Source organism: Balaenoptera physalus, assembly GCF_965194825.1.
Source record: "Balaenoptera physalus genome assembly, chromosome: 12".
Classification (NCBI taxonomy): domain Eukaryota; kingdom Metazoa; phylum Chordata; class Mammalia; order Artiodactyla; family Balaenopteridae; genus Balaenoptera; species Balaenoptera physalus.
Genome location: NC_138897.1, coordinates 66,347,414 through 66,370,789, shown reverse-complemented (window position 1 = coordinate 66,370,789; position 23,376 = coordinate 66,347,414). Strand labels below are relative to the sequence as shown.

The 23,376-nt window shown below is 36.0% G+C and overlaps 1 protein-coding gene and 1 long non-coding RNA gene across 8 annotated transcripts in view; one reads left to right on the top strand and one right to left on the bottom strand.

The window, feature by feature from the left end:
• Positions 1-23,376, top strand: part of LOC309640278 — a 711,494-nt gene that overhangs the window by 85,861 nt on the left and 602,257 nt on the right. The window lies entirely within an intron of this gene.
• Positions 1-23,376, bottom strand: part of ANKRD12 (ankyrin repeat domain 12) — a 113,634-nt gene that overhangs the window by 24,170 nt on the left and 66,088 nt on the right. For 5 of the 7 annotated variants that reach the window (XM_082418559.1, XM_082418562.1, XM_082418561.1 and 2 more), the window contains one exon: positions 20,812-20,959. In XM_082418559.1, the coding sequence (XP_082274685.1) occupies positions 20,812-20,959 (148 nt within the window). Of the gene's footprint in view, positions 1-8,558; positions 12,555-12,601; positions 12,648-20,811; positions 20,960-23,376 lie in introns of those variants that run through there. The other 2 variants (XM_082418564.1, XM_082418565.1) reach the window with 2 other exon arrangements.

Sequence of the window (23,376 nt, the reverse complement as noted above, 5' to 3'; positions counted from 1 at the left end):
CACAGTCCTGTGCTGTAACAGTTACACAACCTGATAATCGCTAAAATGGCAGTGGGCACTAGGTCCAAAGGGTGCACTTGGGAAAGAGTCAGTATACTGGGAGAAGTGAAGGGAAGCAGGCTTCTCAAAGCAACAGCACTGAACTGAGGCAGGAAGGATGTATAGGAAGTTCAGGTAGGATTTAACGGCATGAAAACAACTATTATGAAAATAAGGAGCTCAAACCACAGCATATCCCATTTCACATATGGCTTTTTTTCATTGAACAGTTGTAGATATTTTCTTTTGAAGTTGCATTTTCTTTATTACTGTTTTTAAGGGCTGCATATTAACATGGAGTTAATGTGTAATCATTTAAACGGATTCTCCTGAGGAGACATTCAGGTTGTCCTAATTATTTGGTATTATAGAAACTTAATAATTTAGAAAAAACTTTCGTATAGTTTGTCAGTTGAAAATAGCAGTATATAATTTTGTCTGTGTGTGTGTGTGTATGTAGGGAAAAAGAAATGAGAGAAGTACATTAAAATAGTATCCATATTAAACTCTGGCCAGAGGAATTACGCCTTTTTATTTTTTTTCCAGTTTTGCTGTATTTTCCAGATTCCTAGCCTAACACATGTATTAGTTTTAACATCAGAAAAAATATTTTTAAAAACCTCACTAATAGGTACAAAATGGTACCACTATTTGTTCGATTTTTTTATTACAGGTGTGGCTCATTTTCCCATGTGTTTGTATTTCTCCTGTGTAACATCACTTTATAATTTCTTCATCCTATTTTCCTCTGGTCTTCTTTGCCTATGCATATTAATATATTACTTAAATTATACTACACACATACTCCTGTGTATGTTTCAATCACTATATCATAGTGCTTACCTAAAGGTCAAATGCAGATTCTCTGAGTTACACAGATACGTGTACCTGAGAGATGTAAGGTTGTCATCTGTGCTCCTGATTCATCAACTGAAGGTAATTAAGCAATGCTCTCCAACACAGATATGTTTTTCTCCCCATGGTTCTTTTAAAAAGACTCCTACTTTTTTAAAAGGGAAAAATATAAGTTCTAAAGTGAATAAGTTAGCCTCATGGTACATGACATGTCCGTGATGAAGAGTGTGGAATTACCCCAGGGAAGGATAGCAGCCTGGCTCTGGTCGCTGAGTTGCACCTGCCCAACAGGCTTGCTCCTCTCTGCACGCGATTCTCAAGCACCAGCAGCAACGACCCTGCATGGTTCTCATGAAGCTGGCTAGTCTGTGACCCCAGCAAAGATACTATATCTCTGTGATGCCATTTCACTGCCAGACCAGGCTGAAACCCTTTTCTTCCCTAAGCAGTCCAAACCTTTTTGTTACTTTACCCAGGACTATAGATCAAGCTGGTCTTGGAATTCTAGTGCAGTAGTAACTTAAAAAAAAATGTTTGCTCTGCCTCCCTTAGGAGATGATTGCTTAGAGTAAGAAACTCACCTAGAATCCAAATCCTCAAATCCTTGTTCTCAAAATGGCCATGGTTATCATTATACTGCATTATTTTCTAATTTGTTGCAATCTTTTTAGTCTTTAATATCTTTTTAGTCACTAAATTTGAACTCATATTTAAAACATTTTACCAAATTATTTCTGATAAAAAGCTCCTTTAAAAAATGTTAATGTTTATCATCTCAACAATTTTATTTGGGAAACTAGGAAGAAAAGTGAGAAATAAGCAATCATTAAAACATTAAATTTTTCATTAAAACATTTTTTTCTTCTCCATGAGAAAATGCTAAATAACAAAATGAAACTTAATTGATAAAAAACACAAATACATTTGAAAGTTGCTCTGTACCTCTCAAGGCACTCTAAGATATCTGCAACTAACACTAGTGACATTTAAAGAATAGCTAAATGTTACTTGAGATCACAATTATCCTTAGGCTTGACTTTTCCCCTACTGAGGCTACCATAAATTTCCACCTTATCTTGTATGGAATCCAAAAGGAACAGATGTGACCAATGCAGGGAGATGACAGTATATAAAGTAAATCCCTCCTCCTTCAAAATCTCTCCAAAATAACCAGCATGCATTTGACTAAGCAATTATATTTCACATGCCTGACTAATAAAATCAACAGATTCTGGGCTTTTAAAATAGTCTGATTATATTAATGATTACACATCTTCAGAAAACATAACTATATTCTACTAATGTCACATATACTTTGGGAGTGGGTGATGACAAAACGAAACTAAATATACCACGACCCTAAACTTAAAGAACTTATAGGCAAGTCCAAGTCTCTACTTTTCCTCTGAGATTCAACTGCCTAACCTGGAACTTCTTGGACTCCTTTCAACCACCCTAATTCAAGACTGAAAACATTCAACTCATTACTTTCTCTTCCACAACTGCTTCCTCTTGCTGCTAAAAGCCAATGTTTTCCCACCTCTGGCGTGACAACAACCCACTTATTCAAACTAAAAACCTCAGAGTCTTTTGCAACTCTCTCAATTCCTCAGCTTCCAAATTCAACCGTTCAAGTGTCACTCTCTGGACTATCTCTTACGTCCATCTTCTCTCGATCCCCATGGCCACTGTCCCAGCTCAGGTCCTCACCAGTGCTTGCCTAGATCAGTTATCACCTGAAACCACAATATGGCCAGCATTACAGATCATATCATGTTTCTTCTCATCTGAGGGTTCCTGCCTCTAGGATAAAAGACTTCCCAAAATCTGAAGCACTCTACTACTAATACCATCAACTATTAATACCATCAATTATTATCCCCATTTAAGAGACACATAAACAGAGTAAGAGCTAATAAGTAGCTTGTCCAAGGTCACCTCACCATTAGGGGATATAGCCCGGGGTGTCTTCATCCGCCTTCAGAGCATGTTCTACATCATCTCCCATCTTTCATTCCTTCTTGCTATACACATTTGCCATACCAGTGTATTACTTCCTAGTCCCCAAACTTCTATGCATGTTTACGTAGATTCTCATCAGTTACTTTTTTAAAAAAACTGAAGTATAGTTGATTTACAATATTGTGTTAGTTTCAGGTAACTCAGTTTTATATATAAATGTATATATATATTTTTTCCATTTTTTCATTATAGCTTATTATAAGATATTGAATATAGTTGTGTGTGTAAATCCTTTTTTAAAAAAATTTATTTATTTATTTATTTATGTATGTTTGTGTTGGGTCTTCGTTTCTGTGCGAGGGCTTTCTCTAGTTGCGGCAAGTGGGGGCCAGTCTTCATCGCGGTGCGCGGGCCTCTCACTGTCGCGGCCTCTCTTGTTGCGGAGCACAGGCTCCTGACGCAGAGGCTCAGCAATTGTGGCTCACGGGCCTAGTCGCTCCACGGCATGGGGGATTTTCCCAGACTAGGGCTCGAACCCGTGTCCCCTGCATTGGCAGGCAGTTTCTCAACCACTGCGCCACCAGGGAAGCCCCTTGTTGTTTATCTATTTTGAATATAGTAGTGTGTATCTGTTAATCTCAACCTCTAATCTACCCCACCCCCACTTTCCCCTTTGGTAACCATAAATTTGTGTTCTATGTCTGTGAGTCTGTTTCTGTTTTGTAAATAAGCTCATTTGTATCATTTATTTTAGATTCCAAAGATTAAATATCATATATTTGTCTTTAATCAGTTACTCTTTATTATTTTCCATCTACTTAACTAGAAGATATTTTAGATTATCGGTCAAGGAGAGGTGCAGTTCAAGAATTTATATTTTAGGAAGGGCACAGGGGTAGGAATCTGTTGTGGGGAGGAGGTTGGGTAGGGGACTTGTCTTGAGGCTATGTCTGCATTGTTATTTACTTATATGTTTATTTGGATTGATCTGGAAGGAGGTAAAGTTAACTTCTCATTTACCCCTGGGAACATCACTGGTTTGAAACCATTCCAAAAGATGTGTATATTTTATTGCTGCTATCCTGATCACTGGGATTTGGGAGGTCAAAGATCATTTCCCAGGAAAGTCAAGGGGCAAAGAGAAGGCTATCTGTTCTACAATATCCCCTACGCATTCCACCTATTCTAGATGAATAAGTGCTTAAATACACGCACGCGCATGTGCACACACACACACTTCAGCTTCTTGTAAACTTATAAAAGTATACTACTTTATTAATAAGCACCTGTGTAAATTATAGCACCTGGAGAATGAAAAACTTAGGTATTATCTATTTGTGGGACGGAGGATGGTAGGGATAGTAGTGCATTTACTGAGAATAAAAACGCCTATTTATGGAATTTGGGAGTTCTTTGTGGGAAGGTAACCTCCAGTGAGTTAGCTCTACTGTTCTGTTTCTGTTTTTCACTTACCCAAAAAATACTTCAAATACAAGTCTGTGACTTATACTTAGGGACTTTTGTAATACCTAGCATGTGCAGATACTTAATAAATGTAGAATGAGTCATACAACTAGGGGATTTCAGAACTGGATTAAGATGTCAAGAAATCAAGTCAGGGTGCTTATGGTGGACAGACAGGAGGACTGCAGAAAGGAACAGAAACATGTAACACAAGTAGAAACTAACACACCACTGTAAAGCAATTATGCTCCAATAAAGATGTTTAAAAAAAAAAACATGCAACACAAATTTATCCACTTTACAATTTTGTTTAACGTCCAAGTGCCATTGACTACTACTACTTTCTGTCTCATTCATTGCTGACGTCTTCTTAAAGTCAGCACTTTGAAGAGGTGGCAACCACTTCACCCACACGGTATCAGTTCCCACATCACTGGTCACGTGGAGATTAGGTCTGTTACTTGAACGGCTTTCAGACACCCTTAGATTTTGTATAGCCTGCACTTTCACACCTTATGCACTAACACTTCCAATATTCTTCCTATACTGAGCTCATGCTTTTATACATCAGCTGCTGAACCTTTTTGAGTCAGCCAGAAATTTACTTTTAAACAATGGCACCATCTTTATATAGTGTGGTGTCTGTACAATTATTTGAGTACATATGTAATTTGTATTTTATGAAAATGGAAAAATTAGCCTCCTTCAGAAGCTGAAATAAAGACTGTTCAAGTTTGAAGAAAAGGAAAATTAGAGAACCCATATAAATACTAGATATATATTAGAGTGTGTCACATTTGAAAAGCAGTGATGAAAAATAAGGTTTTAAAATTATGGGCAGTATCAGCATGTAAAATATTTAGATAACTTATACAGAGTTTATGCCAATACTAAGTGCTAGAAATCAGTTTCAAAAGGAGCCTAATGTTCACCTCTGTCTTGACAAAAATTAAGAAAATTGATCAGAATCATTAAAATAATCTCCTGCTCAATCTGTGGCTAAATCCCTTTGTAATCACCACAAGCAACTCTTTCTTTCCAATATTAAAGTCAGTTTACCACTAAACTCATTGTAGGTTAACAAACAAAATGTGAAATTGAGATAAGAAAAATATTTGGAAAACAGTTTTCCTTAACTAAAATCATGGAGATGCAATGAGCAAAATCCAGACTTTGGGAAAAACTGCCAGGCACATAATTTTTTCAACAACAGAAAAATACAAGAACATAAGAATGGAAGGGGATATTTACAGATTAAAAGATACTCAAACGAATCACCCAACTGCAATATATGGACTTCATTTGGATTCAGATTTTGAAAAAGTTGAAAAAAACTTATGATTTTATGAGGCAATGAGAACTTGGAACAATAACCAAATATTTACTAGTAATACAGTTTAGTTAGCTTAGGTATGATAATGATATTATGTTTTTAAAAATTGCTATCTTTTAAGAGGTACCTACTAAAATATTTTCTAATAAAATGACTTCAAAATGATGGGATAGGGAAGAATGGATAGAACAAAACAAGACTGGCCATAAGGTGGTAATGATTAAAAGTGGGTAATAAGTATACATGGGTTCATAATACTACTCTTTCTGCTCTGTACTTTCACTACAGAAATTAAAAATTTCTATATTGAAAGTAAAAACATTAATTTGCATACAATTAATCTATTTAAAAATGTTTTCAACAATGAATATATATCATGCAATGTACAGAATTAACCCCCCCCACCATAACATATATACTATACTTAGGGAGTTTTAAAATAAATAATTTTCTGAGTATAAAATCAGGTAATATGTAAGCACATTTTCAGGAATACATATGAAAAGACACTCTTTCATTAAAGACAGTAAATGAGTTAACTGTAGGCTCTATGGCAAAAAACAAAAAAATCATACCAGCAAGGTGACTAGAGTTAACAATACTGTACTGTATACCTGAAAGTTGCTAAGGGTAGATTTTAAACGTTCTTACAACACACACAAAATTGTAATCAGGTTAGGTGATGGATGTGTCAACTAACCTTACTGTGGTAATCACTTTGCAATATATACATATATCAAATAATTACACTTACACCTTAAACTTATACAATGTTCTATATCAATTATCTCAATAAAGCTAGAAAAAAAAATAAAGGAAAAAAGCCGTCTTGACTACTTTAAATTGACTATATAAACCAGTGAACTTGATTAGCTTTTTCATCTTTATGATGGTAAATAAAAATGACATTTTAAAGATTATAAGACTGCAATATCATATAAAGGATGGTCCTGAATGTTTCATTTTAAATAACTGGACATGTCTAATATGATAACTTTATTTCAGGTTTTCACTGTTTTTAAAGGAAACATTTATCAAGTGCTTACTCTGTGCCAGTCAATAGTCTTATGTGTCTTTGTATATTAACTCATTTAACCTTTATTTACCACACCACCGTTAAGTACTGTATGTACTCAGGAACTGTATGTACTGTAATTCCTATTTTACAGATGTGGAACGTAAGCACGTACAGGTTAACTAACTTACCCACAACTCGAGATCCAGGGCTGAAACCTAGATAATAGTATAGGAACACTAAAATACGAGCTCTTATGATTAAATTAATACAGCACTCCAAACAGTGGGGAAAAAATGATGGTTTTGGCTTGATTTCCATTGCCAAAAACTCTACAATGTTGAAAGCCTTTTTTTTTTTTGGTGTAATGTACTCAATCAGAATTATGAATTCTTTTAACAACAGGAATAGTACTTAAAAAAAAATTTGGAATTGTTTTTATATATATCATTTTTATTCAGATGCGCTAATGCATAAAAAAGTCCTAAGATAAACTTCTTTAGTGATCTTCATTTATTAACATTGCTTCTGTTTCATTTTCAAGTAGTATTTATTATTCTTTTATTACAAAAGTAAAAAACAGTTAATGTTAGAAAACCAGGAAAATATAGAGATGGGTAAAGAAAAGTCAACCATAATATAGCCCCATCACTCAAGCGAATCATTCTTCATAACTTAAAAGTATTACATTTGATTTTATTTGAATTTAACTAACTTAGAAATAATAAAGTGAACAGAATTTCTGAACCTCAAGTCTGTCCTCTTGGCTCTTCTAAATTCCCTGACCAAGGCGGTCTACTATTGTCATTTCAGAAAGCACGCTTATACTCCATGAGCACCCCCAACTCAGACCACGTTTTAGCTTGCTTTCTGTCAATATTTAGCCTGTGACTTGTATATATAGTTTATTTTCCCTTGAGGTTTTGCGTTCTGTCTTGTTCATCTTCATATTATCAATACCATGACACAGTGAATTCTCAGAATCTAATTCACACACTATGTATGTTGTAATCTACTCTTTTCTTGATAACATTCTTCACAAAGCTGACATTTTGTCCTAAAATATGCCAACTGCTCATTGCTGTCACTTGCAAATTTTTCATCAAAATCCATAGTCTTCATATTTTCCTCTTAGACTTGTATTTTGTGTCACTGAAAAGTAATATATTTGAATAATTTTTTCAGAAAGAGAATAGAAAGTATGTCTAATGATGTTTTTCTTTAGCTCTTGCACTTGAGTGACAGGTTGGGAATGGAATTCTAGGTTCAAAATAATTTTCACAGAACGTTGTGACTGTAGCTACACAGTCTTCTCACAACATCTTTAAGAACAAGAAATCGGATTCCCTCTCCTTCTTCTGTAGGTAACATGTTTACCTGAGTCTGGGCATTTATAAGATTTTAAATAATCTTTATCCTTGAAGTCATGATGTATCTAGATGTGGATACATCTAGATACATGTAAATGTATCCTTTCCTTGCTTTTTGTTTTGCTTTTGTTTTTAAGTAAAATTACCCTCTTTCTCCAGTTAAGGGACATCTTCTTCCATTAAAAAAATTACTTTCTCCCAACATTTGCTCTTTTTTGTAAAGTGAATACTGCATATCCTGGGTATGTTTTTTGTCTGTTTATTTGTACCATTTTTCTCATATTTCCAATGATTTTTTTAATGTTTTATATGTTGCCCTTCTCATAGATCTCAAATTAGATCTTCAGCAATGTCCAGTCCATTCTTTAGCCCTATATGGAATATTTACTTTCAGTAACGATAAACATTTTGAATTTCAAGGACTTCCCTTGTCGACTTTTTCAGGGTGGCCTTTTGTTATGGTTAGTGGATCGACTGCCCCCCACCCCCAGTGTCTCCACACATACTAAGAAGAACTTACCCTTCTGCTTCCTATGTAATTTATATTCTCCAAATCAGCTGTTGTGCTTGTTCATTTTGGCCCTTCTCGTTTTCATTCAGTTGATTTTCCTCAAATCTCTGGATTTCTTTTCATACTGATAAAGGGGAAAACTTGTTTCTTCAGCAGTTTTGTGGAGGACCTCTACAGCAGGTGTTCCCCTGCACGAGTGGTCCGTGGTCCTCTCTAACTGCAGTCTTCTCTGAGTTTCAGAGTCTCCGGGGCTCCACTGACAGGGGTAGTTCACAACTGAGGCTGGCTTCTCTTATGCCTATTTGGGTTGTTCCTCTGCTTTGCAATAGTCCACTAACCACAACTAGTATATTTAAGAATTGATTATATAACTTATTTATGTTACCTAGCTAAGGAAGTAACATTAGAAAAAAACACCTGCATTTTAGGAAACAAATCTTTACAGCTTTTATATCCCTAAATTGACTGAGAAATGTAGCTTAGAGACAGGAAAATAAAATATTGGGTAATTGTATACAGTTTCTTCTAAATCTCCATTTCTAAACCTCAATTTTCCTAAGTAAAGGTTAGATATTTTAATTCTACTATACAGGAGAAAAGTAGTCATACATTTATTTGGAAGTAAGTATGCCATATGAGAACATATTTTCACTGTATTTCTAAAGTAACAGATATAGGTAAGAGAGTTATAGCTAAGAGTTTAGGGGTGAGCTGGAGAGGGAAGAGAATATAATCAATAATTGAAAATACTATGTCTAAAAGCAAAATTTACATAAAAAGTAAAATCAAGTATCACACCACTCTTTACACTCCCTCTATTAGTAGTTATGCATGGCCTTTCTACCAACATGTCAGTAACACAGAAACGAATTCTATAAATAAAAATTATCAAGATTTTCCCCCTCTGAAAAATATGATTGGTATCACTACAAAAATTTTGATGTCACTACAGGAAACTGACAAAAATCACCCAGTCTCGGCTATTCCATCTATATATATATATAGATAGATAGATAGATAAATAGATATTTATCTCTCTCTCTCTCTCTCTCTATATATATATATATACACACACACATACATACATATATATATATTACATGGAGGTCCTTCAAACCATGACTAGATAAAACAGGATGATATAGCTAAGGCTAAACTCATTTAACTGTATGCATATATATTTTAAAGTCAAAGGTCTTTTTTTAAGGGTTCTGCCCAAATGTACCCTTCATAGAGCTTTAAGTCTTAAATATTCAGCAATATCTCAAGGTCCATAATTATGTGACAGACTCACTTTAAGTTGCTAGGCACTGGTACAAATTCAGTTTTTAAGGAAAACCATCAAGCTAAAATATTTTTAACAAAAAATCTATTAGTTTTGGTATCTGCAATAAGCAATTTTACATATTTTGGGCAAACACACTAAAAATTTCTTGACTACTATATTTACATAAAATTCAAAGAGAGATATTTAGAGGACTATTATTTTATGTAACATAAAAATTTAAAGACATTCATTTGCATCCAAAGAACATCCCAGCTGCAGTCACAATTTCCCATTTATTTTTCTGATACATGAACAAGTAAAAAATATAGAACTATGTAATTTTTATAGACACTACTAAAGAGTAAATGCTTATAGTATGGTAATTTAGGTATTTATAATTTCTTTCCCTTTTTCTCTACTTAACAAAATTTGACATATAAAATTTTCTTGAAAAAAAAACCAAAAACACTCAACTTTGAATTTAAAATTCTTAAGCTTTAGAATTAGGTTGATATAATGAATCCACATAAAACACATGATAAAATCTGTATTGATTTTAAAGTACTGATTTTCAAATAAGAGAACTGTAGGGGTTTTGGTTGTTTAAGTTTCAGGCAGAAGTAGCTGGTGATATTTAGAAAAAAGTTTGAAAAAGTAAAATCAGAACTCTGTGTATAAAGTGCACCATATATGTCACAAAGCAGAGGAGAAAAAGCAGAGTATGCAAAACACAGTGATAGAATTTCTTTTTTTCCCTTTTTTTAAACTTATTTATTTGGTTGCACTGGGTCTTAGTTGCAGCTCGCAGGCTCCTTAGTTGTGGCATGTGAACTCTTAGTTGTGGCATGTGAACTCTTAGTTGTGGCATGAATGTGGGATCTAGTTCCCTGACCAGGGATCGAACCTGGACCCCCTGCACTGGGAGTGTGGAGTCTTAACCACTGCGCCACCAGGGAAGTCCCAGAATTTCTTTTAATTGATCATTAAATTAAAGAATATCTCATTGCTTATCATGCTGTATGCTCAGCCCTCTGCACATCATGAATATTTAAGTGCCTTTTCATTTATTGTAAGCATCAATACTATAGTGACATATATGTGAAAAATAAAGGGTGCTGAACACCAAATATGGTGCTTCCACTATGTAATTTCTACCTGCCGTGTTTATGCTTCCAAGGTTAAAAAGTTTGCTTTAAAACTTCCAAAGGTGATGCTTCTTCCTACTTAAACTGTTAACATCACATAATCCATTTAATAAAAATTTCTGGTATATTTTGACTTAAATAATTATTTTTTGTACCTCTTGATTTATTTTAACTGTTATAATTCCATATGTGCATGTATCAACAGTCATTTTTTCATAGCTCCTGAAATATAAAACTGAGGATATAAGTTTACCAAATATGACAAATATTTAGAATAGTTACAATCTACTGTTTTAACATTCAGAAAATAAGGCTTCAAAATACTGGTCATTTTGTGTATTTTATGACACAGAAATGCACTCAGTAAACACTAGAGGGTAACAACATATCACGGTCTTTTAAAAAGTTTCCTAATCTGTCTTATGGTAGACTCTAAATGTAGCTTGTCTATTTGTTATGATGGAGCATTTCCTTGCTTAAGCTGAAGCATGCAAGTGAGGAAAGTGTATAGCAGCTGCTTAATAAACATGGCCAGATTATTGGCAGTCAAAGTAAGATAAGAAAAGGATGAATAATTATTTTAACAATGCCTGGCATTTTCAACTTTGCCCACTGGGCACTGTGTTTAAGTAATAAAACCAGGGTCTGCAAACTTGCAGCAGAATCTCTACTTTGGCAATTAAGGAGTGTCAGAAAGTATCGGGAGAGGCACCGTGTGACACCTCTGTTACCGTAATTATGGTTTATGAGCATGGTCTGGCTCTCTGAATATGACTGAGTTTTCAGCAGGGTAGCAAGAAGCAATTATTTGTAGCAAACACTATTATTAGATAGAATTCTGTCAGGAAGGTAATGTGGAATAAGACTGTGGAAAAAGGGCAGAGGTTGGGGGAAAACAACTAAAGAATTATGCAAATTTAAAAGTGCCACACATTTGTATACAAATAAGCTGTAGTAACCAGGACATGTATTTCCTGCAACAATATCATAAATGTCTGATATGCACAACATAAAATGGCTACTCAGTGTGGTCCATGAACTTAAGGCCACTCTGCCAACTGTTTATTACAAATCTGTGATGAAACGATGAAATAACGGGCTTGTGCCAGAGACGGAAATCAGTTATGTCACGAGCACACTTAGTTCAGCTGACATTTCTGTCACAGCATTTTTTCCTCTGATGAAGGAAGCAGTGCACTGATGTACACTCTGGCACAAGCTCTGTATCCTGAGGCACAGTAACAGTTTGCAGAACAGCTACTCTCAGTAGCACTGTCACAAAGCACAATGACTAATGGAATAAACCGTTTTTAAAATGTTACACGTATAGTACCTTTTTATCTACTCCAAATTTATTAAGTTCTGAAATCCATAGTCAGTTATATTCTCTAACTTTGCAACACTTAAAGTGTATCTGTCACATGGATGACATACATACAAGATGGGTAACAGTGCTATCAGGCTTTATATGTACAAACGTCTATGGGCAGTAAAATGAATACTTGATTAAATATTAACACATTCTGAATTTAGATTAGATGACGTTAAGTCTAACAAGGACCTCATGTAAATTAAGCAATAAATTTGGGTATTTTTATCAGTCTTTTTCAGCAACTTCAAAATCTTTGTATGATACTTACGGATGATTTTTACTGATGATTTTTGAATCATTCCTTGAGGGATTTTGATCAAGCAATAATTCAGGCACATTCACCATGAGGAAAATAAGTATGCTGAAAAATCAATACATAGCTGATGAACACATGAAACAATATCGGTGATAATCAAAAAAGATTCTAAAAGATGTGTTTCACTCTAATGAAACATGTAAGTTCAAATAAGATACCTAACTTCTTCCATGGGAAAAACTTACTGCAGCACTTCTTTCTCACAGAAAGATTTTTAACCAAAGCTGCTTTTCACAGCTACTGTTTTCTGAAGAGACCAAGATTACAGAGTTTGTAGCCATAATAAATGGGAGTATTAACATACCATATGAAATGTTCCTAGTTTTCAAATCTTATTTTCTTACTTTCTTGCGGAAGCCTATGTAATTCAGCTATTATAATCCTGATTTCACATAGCACAAAGATGTTCAAATGACTTTCAGCTTGCAACTGGTAGATGGATTTACAAATATTTTGAAAATAAGAAGTGACAAGGGTTAGGGGATGATTATGTTAGTATCTCCACTTAATCAGCTAGATCTCCAGTGCTTAAACAATGCCTCACACATCATGGGTGCACAAACACAGCTGTAGACTAATTGACCTGAAGAAAAAGGAGGAAGACGAATTTAGGATGACTATCAAGTTTAGGATATACATACAGCTCAATGATGAGACAGGAAAAACAAGAAGAGGAATGTAAATGTGAAAAAAGAAGTTCATTTCAGGTACACTGATTTCTGTGGTAATTCTAAGTGGTAACATCCGGAGAGCAGTTAAATATATATGCATGAAGCGTAAGCGAAAGGTATGGAATAAAGAGATATTTAAAAGGCTTCACAATATAGATGGTAGTTAAAGCTCTAAGTGTGGGTGAACTTTATTTGGGAGATTATCTGGTATGAGAAGAGGGTTCCAGAAAGTAAATCTTTGGAAAAATGAACACAGGGGTGTATGGGAAGAGAATGAGGAAGAAATGAAGAGATGAGATCTGGAAGGAACCTGAGAAGGAACAGTCTGAGAAGCTGGAAGAGAATTATCTTCCAGGAGAAAAAGCCAGAAGAGAACTGCCTCTCTGAAACCAGGACCAGAGAATTTTAGGAAGAACACAGTCAACACTGTCAAATCCCACAGAGAGACTAAAAAGACAGCTAAGGGGTTTGTTGTTGGAAGATCATGTGCAATGTTAGTAAACACAGATTGGATGGAAGGTACTTTAAGTGCACCACAATGCACTTTAAGAAACTTAGTTGTGAAGGGAAGGGAATGGGGATTAAATAAACAGTGGTGCAGGGCAAGAGATTTTGTAGAGTCCTGTATATTTATGTGTACAAAAATATTATCACACAACTGTGTCCAGCTCTACCTCCTTTCCCTCCACCCAAGTCATCCCTTCCTCTGCCACTTGAACCCCAACACATGCCTCATTAGCAGCCTGAGATACATCCTTCCAGATTTTACTCCATGTTTATAAAATTTTACACAAATATATGTGCATATACAAACATATAGATTTTTAAAACACTGTTCATTTTACAAAAATGAGATATTATGATCCTTCGTCTTGACTGTTCTGACTCAATAATATCTTATGAAAATCTCTCCAAGTAACTGGTACAGTGTTAAGATATACCTTTTCATGGCTGTACAATAGTCTGTGGTGTGGCTATATACCTTGATTTATGCAACTGATCCCCTGTATGACTATACATTTTTTCTTTTGCCACTGAAAGCACTGCTGTAATAAACATGGCATATTCCCAGAAGTATGACTACTATATTAAGGAGCATAAGTATTTTTAAAACTGTATTTACAATGGTAAATTTTGACTTTACACAAAAGTAGACAGAATGTTATACTGATCCCCCATGTATTCATCACTCAGCTCCAATAGCCATCAATCTCTGGCCAACCCATACCTCTATTCATCCTACTCCTGTATCATTTTGAAGCACATCCCATTCATGGTATCATTTCATCCAGAAATATTTCAGTATATTTCTCTAAAAGGTAAGAGCCCTTGTATTTTGTTAGCTGTTGCCAGACTGTTTTTCAAAAAGACTAACAATTCACATACCTTTCTTTTAACCCCTTCTCCTATTAGGTAACCACTTTTATAAGATGTTTGTTTATTCTTCCATAACTTCTTTTTTAAAAAAGTAAGAAAATACATTGATATAGCTTTTAAACCCCTGAATTATCTTTCCTTTACCCTAACAAGTGAACAATACCTTGGCCAGGTACATAATTCTTATGCTGCAGTTCTTTAATCTCAGTAGTCTATCTTCCACTGTTGTAAGTTAGAAGTCCAATGCCAATGCGACTGTATTTCCTTGTAACTTGCTACACTCAGAATTTACAAGGAATTTGATCAAAATATGTCTAGGGGTATGTGTACATGCTTCTTCCATCAATCCACCTGGAGCTCACTGAGCTTTATAACTGATAGACTCGGGCTTGCTTCAGCTCAGGAACATTTTCTTCTATTTGTATAATTATGGACTATTCTCCACCTGTTTCTTTTTTTCCCTTTTAAATTCCCATAACTAGCTATTATTCATATGCTAAATCTGTTAGCGCTCCTACTATAGCTAGGACATGGAAGCAACTTAAATGTCCATTGACAGAGGAATGGATAAAGATGTGGTACATATACACAATGGAATATTACTCAACCATAAAAAATAATGAAATAGTGCCATTTGCAGAGATGTGGATGGACCTACAGATTGTCATACAGAGTGAAGTAAGTCAGAAAGAAAAAAACAAATGTATAATATTGCTTGCATGTGGAATCTAGAAAAATGGTACAGATGAACTTATTTGCAAAGCAGAAATAGAGTCACAGGTGTAGAGAACAAACTTACAGTTACCAAGCAGGGAATGGGGGGGTAGGATGAATTGGGAGATTAGGATTGACATATATACACTACTATGTGTAAAATAGATAACGGAACCTACTGTATAGCACAGGGAACTTACTCAGTGCTCTGTGGTGACCTAAATGGGAAGGAAATCTAAAGAGGAGTGGATATGTATACATACAACTGATTCACTTTGCTGCACAGCAGAACTAACACAACATTGTAAAGCAACTATACTCCAATTAAGAAAAAAAAAGATCTGCTAGAGCTCCTAGATCTATTCCCTAAGTCTTTTATCTTATCTCTTCTTTCAGGATTCTTTCTCTTTGTATTTTTGCTGTGTTGTGAGGATTTGTTTTACTTGATTTTATAGCCTAATCATTTAAGTCCCACTTCAGCTCACCTACTGTGTTGTCTGATTATATAATCATGTTTTTTATTAGCTCCAAAAAGCCTTTGCGCTGTCCTTGAATTTTCTTAAGTACTCCTTTTGTTGTCGCTGTTGAAGCTGAAGTAGTCCAAGAGGCAGCTCTTTGCAAGCAGTGGAAGGGAAAGTGGGCTCCCCCAGGACTGCCAGTCAGCACTGAAGCACCAGGAGGAGACCTCCCTGTTGCTGGACTAGGTCTTCTCCAACTTCCCCAGTCTCAGTAATGGACAAACTCAGCCCAGTTACTCCTTGGATCTGTGGGGGATGGAGGATTCTGGCATAATCCCTTAGGGCCAGTTACCCCTCCCCCACAATTCAACAAATATTTATTAAGCAATGTCTATGTACCAAACACTTTAGTTTACATTTATTGGAGGCTGAAGGAGTGAAAATACATACTTAAAGGAAAGCTGCCACCTTTACAGTTTTGCCTATAGCTTTAGCTCCATCATTACCATTCCCACTACAATATATTGCTTATCAACCCTTTAACCAACATTACATTTTTGTCTCTTTATTCCCCTCTCCCCCCACAGTACTGGCTCTAGGTGCGCAGGCTTCAGTAGTTGGGACACGCGGGTTCAGTAATTGTGGCTCGCGGGCTCTAGAGCGCAGGCTCAGTAGCTGTGGTGCACGGGCTTAGCTGCTCTGCGGCATGAGGGATCTTCCCGGACCAGGGCTCGAACCCGTGTGCCCTGCACTGGCAGGCAGATTCTTAACCACTGTGCCACCAGGGAAGCCCTTAACTGAGTTTTGTACAAAATGCCCCTGAACTATAAATTACCTGTTAAATACATGCTTAATATTTTAGTCTTGCCCATTTTTGAAAGTGTGATATGCCACTTAAGTCATTTTTATTATTTTCTACAGGTTCTTCTTATTTTCGTACAATTTATCTGTTGGGAAACGATGCTGTTGGGGTTTCCTACGGTCTGAATGTTGCTTGGTGCAGTTCAGCACGCTCCTCTGTCTGGGTATTTCCTGCAGATGGCAGCTGGATCCTGAGGACTGGGGAGTGGAGGAGAGGGTCATTCCAGCAAGGGCAGGCAATGCCTTCTTTCCTTCTCTTTTTAATTTAATGTTAGCAACTGTTGATCCTCAATGCTCCCATACATTAACTAACAGGGGGTTGCAAAATGGTCAGTCTTTCTTTTCACTCTTTTAGCTGGATTAATCTTATAAAAAACATTTCTCCTCACCCATAATGAGGTTACCCAGTGACAAGAGTTCATATAGGAATATGAAGGTGAAATAAACGACTGCTTTTTTTCCTCTTTTTTGCCTAATTTTTAAGATAACAAATTGGTTCTCTGATGACCATGATAAATTTAAAAATTTATCATCATAGACTCATGGGTTTAAACATATTCGATGGGTTTCAAATCTTTGCAATTAACACCCTTAATGAAACTCAAACTACTGCATTTTTGGCCAGTGGGGGGAACTGTTCAAGTTGTCTCCTAAGGCCTCTGACAAGACCTGAAATCTGAAATGACAAGATGTTCCAAGCTCATCTTACACATTTCCTGCCCTAGACTTAGCATCACTCATTTTTTCCAAGAAACCTTGGTTTTCTTTTAGGAGAAAATATTTCCTGATTATAATCTGGGTACTAGGAATGATTACTGCTACTGTCTTAGTCAGTTTTAGATCTTTTCAGTGGACAAAGCAAAAAAATTTTATGTGTTTGTATATTTTAGATTTTATTTGGAAATAATTTCAAACTCACGAAAAGTTAGAAAAATAAAAAATAATGAACACTATATATGCTTTACCCAGGTTTTCCTCCTGTTAACGTTTTGCTCTCTTGTGTTATAATTTACTTTCTCTCTCTATATACACATGTGTGTAAATACATTTGTTTCCCTGAACTATATGAGGGTAAATTACATATATCATGGCTCTTTATCCCTATATACTTTAGTATTTCCCAAGACATACAGATATTCTCGTCACCACAGTACAGTTGTCGACTTCATACATTTACACTGATACGACACTAATCTACTGTCCATATTCCTTGCTAAATGATCTAATAATGTCTTTTATAATCTTTCTCCCCCTCCAGGACAGAAAACAGTCATGGAGCAGGTACTGCCTTTAATTATTACCTCTTTGGATAGCCTGGAACATTTCTATTGCCTTTACTGGTTCATGACACTGACATTTCTTAATCTTTGGTGACAGTGGCTTTTAAAAAGAAGCAGAACATTCCTCATGATTATACATTCTCAGCCAGAATGCTACAAGTGATGTTCTATCCTTCTCAGGGTACCACACGTAGAGGCACATGATATGCATCTGTGTCTCATTTGATGATGTTAATTTTGATCACTCAGTCCAGGTGGTGGATTTCTCTACCATATAATCGTTTTTTTTTCCTCCTCTCTTGTGATGTGAAAAGGTCATGTAAATATCTGCTCTTATAAAAAAAGAATTCTCCCTAGATTTACCAGCCTTTAGTGATTCTTGTCTAATCATCTTTACCATGAGGGTTGTAAATGATCAGGTAGGGGTGGGCACTGACTAGGAAGGGGCATAAGGAACTTCCTGGAGTATTGGAGATATGCTGTATCTTGATAAGGTTGGATTATACAAGGTCTATGCACTTCTTAAAGCTCATAGAATGTTATATTAAAGAATTATTAATTTCACAAATGTAAATATTACCTAAAAATCATATACAAAAACTGAACTCTAGTTATAATGAAATGCATGTTAAATTATTTAGAGATGTCCACAACTTATTCTGAAATGCATCAAAAAATAAGAATTGATGGGTAGATGAATAGATATGTGATAATGTAACAAAGGAAATATAGCAAACAGTTAACAACTGCAAAACATAGCTGGTGGGTACAGGGGGTTCACTGTACAATTCTCCGAATTTTGCTGTGTATTTGAACATTTTCATAATAAAATATTGAGATTTTAACTTCTGCACGGCAAAGAAAATCATCAACAAAATGAAAAGGCAACCTACTGAATGGGAGGAAATCTTTGCAAATCATGTATCTGATAAGGGGTTAATATCCAAAATACATAAAAAACTGGTATCATACAACTCAACAGCAAACAAACAATCTAATTTAAAAATTGGGCAGAGGATCTGAATAAACATTTTCCCAAAGAAGACGTATAGATGGCCAACAAACACATGAAAAGATGCTCAACATCACTAATCATCAGGGAAATGGAAATCAAAACCACAATGCAATATCACCTCATACCTGTCAGAACACCTATTATCAAAAAGACAAGAAATTTCAAGTGTTGGCTTGAGGATGTGGAGAAAAAGGAACCCTTTTGCACCACTGGTGGGAATGTAAATTGGTGTAGCCACTATAAAAAAATAGGATGGAGGTTCCTCAAAAAATGAAAAATAGAACTACCATGTAATCCACCAATTCCACCTCTGGTTATTTATCCAAAGAAAATGAAAACACAATTCGAAAAAATATATGCACCTCCACGATCACTGCAGCATTATTTCCAATAGCCAAGATATGGAAACAACCTAAATGTCCATCAATGCATAAATGGATAAAGAAGATGTGGTACATATACACAATGAAATATTATTCAGCCATAAAAAAGAACACAATATTGTCATTTGAGACAATATGGATGGACCCTGAGGTCATTATGCTAAGTGAAATAAGTCAGACAGGGAAAGACAAATACTCTATGATCTCACATGTGTAGTCTAAAAAACAAACAAAAACCAAGCTCATCCATACAGAGAACAGACTGGTGGTTGTCAGAGATGGGGGGTGGGTTAAATGCGTGAAGGGGGTCATAAGGTACAAACTTCCAGTTATAAAATAAATAAGTCATGAGGATGTACTGTACATGGTGACTGTACTTAACACCCCATTGCACATTTGAAAGCTGCTAAGAGAGTAGATCTTAAAAGTCCTCATTACAAGCAAGGAAGAAAAAACTTTGTAACTACGTATGGTGACCATTACTAACTAGACTTATTGCAGTGACCATATTTCAGTGTATACAAATCATTATGTTGTACATGTGAAACTAATACAATATTATATGTCAATTATACCTCAATAAAAAAAAAGTAAATGGTAGACCTTTCTCTTTTAAAAGTACAGATGTTGTCCTATTGCCCTCTGGCAATGGCTGAGATTAAATGAGTATGGTTTCATTTTATTTATAAATAATATAAAAGTAGTATTATTACCTAATTGCTTATAGGAATTGTTTACAATTTTGTAAAGATATGGCCAGTTATGAGACTTATTAAATTGTTTTCCATTGATTTTTGCCTGAAACATGGTGAAACCTTCCAATCTGTACATAAAAGACTTTCTTATATATTTTTAATTGTTTATGTTTATTTTTTTAAACTCTGAGCATGCCAAAAGTTTTATGAAATATTCTTTTCGGGTCTTTCCTTTTTAAAACTGTGACTGTAAAACTGTGCCTGTATTTTACAACAATGACCAGAGTTCAACCACCTAAATTGCAAAAATAAAAATGCAAAGATGACTCATTAATGCCAGGAAGAGTTTGGTTAGTGGTGCTCTAACTTATAAAAGAATTAAAAGAACTCAGATGTGGGATAGCTAGTGGTGGTAGTGTATAGCAGTGGTGGTAAGCTATTAATGGGGAGAGAGGCTGCAATAGGCTTGAATGTAACATCAGCAATCTGTGGGGAAAAGAAATCACAGAAATAGGGCGAGAGCATTATGACTCCATTTACACAGAGGACATGTAGCAAACACCTAAATTTAGGTTACTAAATTCACCATTCTTAATAGCTAGATAGCATTACCTAAGGTACTCAACATTTTAGGTATTATAAAGCAGAAGTAGAATATTCTACTAAATATCAGGTCAAAGAGGTGAATGTAGATCATGTGGAACAAACCTGTGTAACTCTCATCATCATCAGATAAAGGCACCTCTCTTTTTAGCAGCAATTCCAACTCCTCTGTTTCTGCTACATCCACTGGACGCTCCCCATGTTTATTAGCTTGAAATGGATTTCCACCATGACGAAGTAGCAGTTTCACTATCTGCAACATTAAACAGTAGGAAGACTCAGTCCTGTCGTAGACTGCATTATTTCAACCATTTTCCTCTTGATCACACTCATAATATCCTCCTGCTTCATCTCCTCTGCCTCCATTCCTCAGTGTCTATTCTAAATCATAATTACTCTCAAGTTCCATTTTCATCGCCATCCCCCTTCTGATCGTATCTACTACAAAGAAATTTGCTCCTCAAAATTTAAGCTGGGCTATTTTAGCACTGAATCTCATTATTTTTCTTCCTGTTTCATCATACATTTGACAAATATTTACTGAGTACCTATTAACAAGCACTGCTCCAAGTTCTTCAGATAAATCAATGAACAAGAGTATAAAGTTCCCTGGCCTCTTGGAATGTACAGGCTACAGGAAGTCTCAAAAGAAGTATCTCCCCTCTGTTTCAGGCTACCATCGCTACCAAGGCTCTTAATCACCTGTTCCCCATCATTCTGGGATTTAAACTATCACTAACTGACATGGGTTTACTTAAAACTACTATCGCTTAAACTTCAAGGCCTCTCATTTTCATGGTCCCCTTACATGGCCCTATATCTAATTTTTTATTCATTTCTTAAAGAACCCTGCCCTCACTAATTTCATAAGCTTTGGGCTCCACAAACCAAGATGCGACTGGTTAGTCATCACTTCATTTGTTTGTTGCTCCTTATTCCTCTTCCTTTCTATATTTCTTACCTCTTTTTCGATTGGCTCCTTTCTAAAAGCCAATCTTTCCAGTTCATGTCTCTTTTGCCTTAAAATAATGGCAATAAAGAAATGAAACACAGGCTAAAAAAAAGCAACTGCTCACACCTATACTCCCCTCCTCTAGCTAAATCTCTCTTCTTTCTTTTACAGTCAAGTTCCTAAAAAGATGTTTACCCTTGGGGCCTTGACTACTTTTTTCTTATTGGCCCTTCGCTCGTCTACCTACAATTATGTTACCATCAGTCCAATGAAATGAGTCTCCTAAGATCTGTAAATATCTAAGCCATAGATTGTTTCCCTAGGGCTCTGTCCTTGATTCACTTGATTCATGCTCTGGTCTACATCATCTCCGTGGAGAGCTCACCCACTCTGAATGCGATGACGATTAAGCAATCCACTCATTCATTTTCATTCTTGGGCTTGCTCTTTCTCAGCCTTTTTCTTGAGCTTCAAAATCAAATATCCAAATATTCTTTGGATATACTGTATTTCAATACAAAAGCTGAAACCAATAGGTCCCAGAGTTCATTAAACGTATACCCTTATCTTTTATTTGTTTCCATTCTCAGTGACTGGCACCAAAGTATACCCAGTCACTGAAACCAGAAAGCTGGGAGTCATCACATTCTCGTTTTTCACTCATACTCTATGTCAAATAGGTGGCCAAGTATTATTAATTCTGCTTCCCTAACATCTCTTCTTGTTTTGAGCTTCTACTTCCAGTGACATGAGTGTGTTCTATCATAGGTAAATCTATACTATAATTTATTAACACATTTCTCCCCTTATCCTAGACCATAAACTTCATGTGAGATCTTATTTATTTATTTATTTATTTTTGGCTGTGTTGGGTCTTCGTTTCTGTGCGAGGGTTTTCTCTAGTTGCGGCAAGCGGGGGCCACTCTTCATCGCAGTGCGCGGGCCTCTCATTATTGCGGCCTCTCTTGTTGCGGAGCACAGGCTCCAGACGCGCAGGCTCAGTAATTGTGGCTCACGGGCCTAGTTGCTCCGCGGCATGCGGGATCTTCCCAGACCAGGGCTCGAACCCCCGTCCCCTGCATTGGCAGGCAGACTCTCAACCACTGCGCCACCAGGGAAGCCCCATGTGAGATCTTTATTCGTCTCTGTATTCCTAACACATAACTATGGTGTTCCCTGGTACTGAGGAAATATATCATTTTTTTAAAATTATTAGCACCTTTATTTATTTATTTATTTATTTGGCTGTGTTGGGTCTTCGTTTCTGTGCGAGGGCTTCCTCTAGTTGTGGCAAGTGGGGGCCACTCTTCATCGCGGTGCGTGGGCCTCTCACTATTGCGGCCTCTCTTGTTGCGGAGCACAGGCTCCAGACGAGCAGGCTCAGTAGTTGTGGCTCACGGGCCTAGTTGCTTCGCGGCATGTGGGATCTTCCCAGACCAGGGCTCGAACCCGTGTCCCCTGCATTAGCGGGCAGATTCTCAACCACTGCACCACCAGGGAAGTCCTATCATGTCTTTTTAAAGAAGCAATATTAAACAGGATGCTATAAATTAGGAACTGCTAACAAATGAAAGTATTTAAGAATAATAAAGATTCACAGTGAATAATGAAAAATCTTTTCTAGACTACCAAAGAATAAACCATCAATACAGAATACTTGAAATTTAAGAATGTATAAAGAAAACAAATTACGCATGATCTCAACTGTTAATATTTAA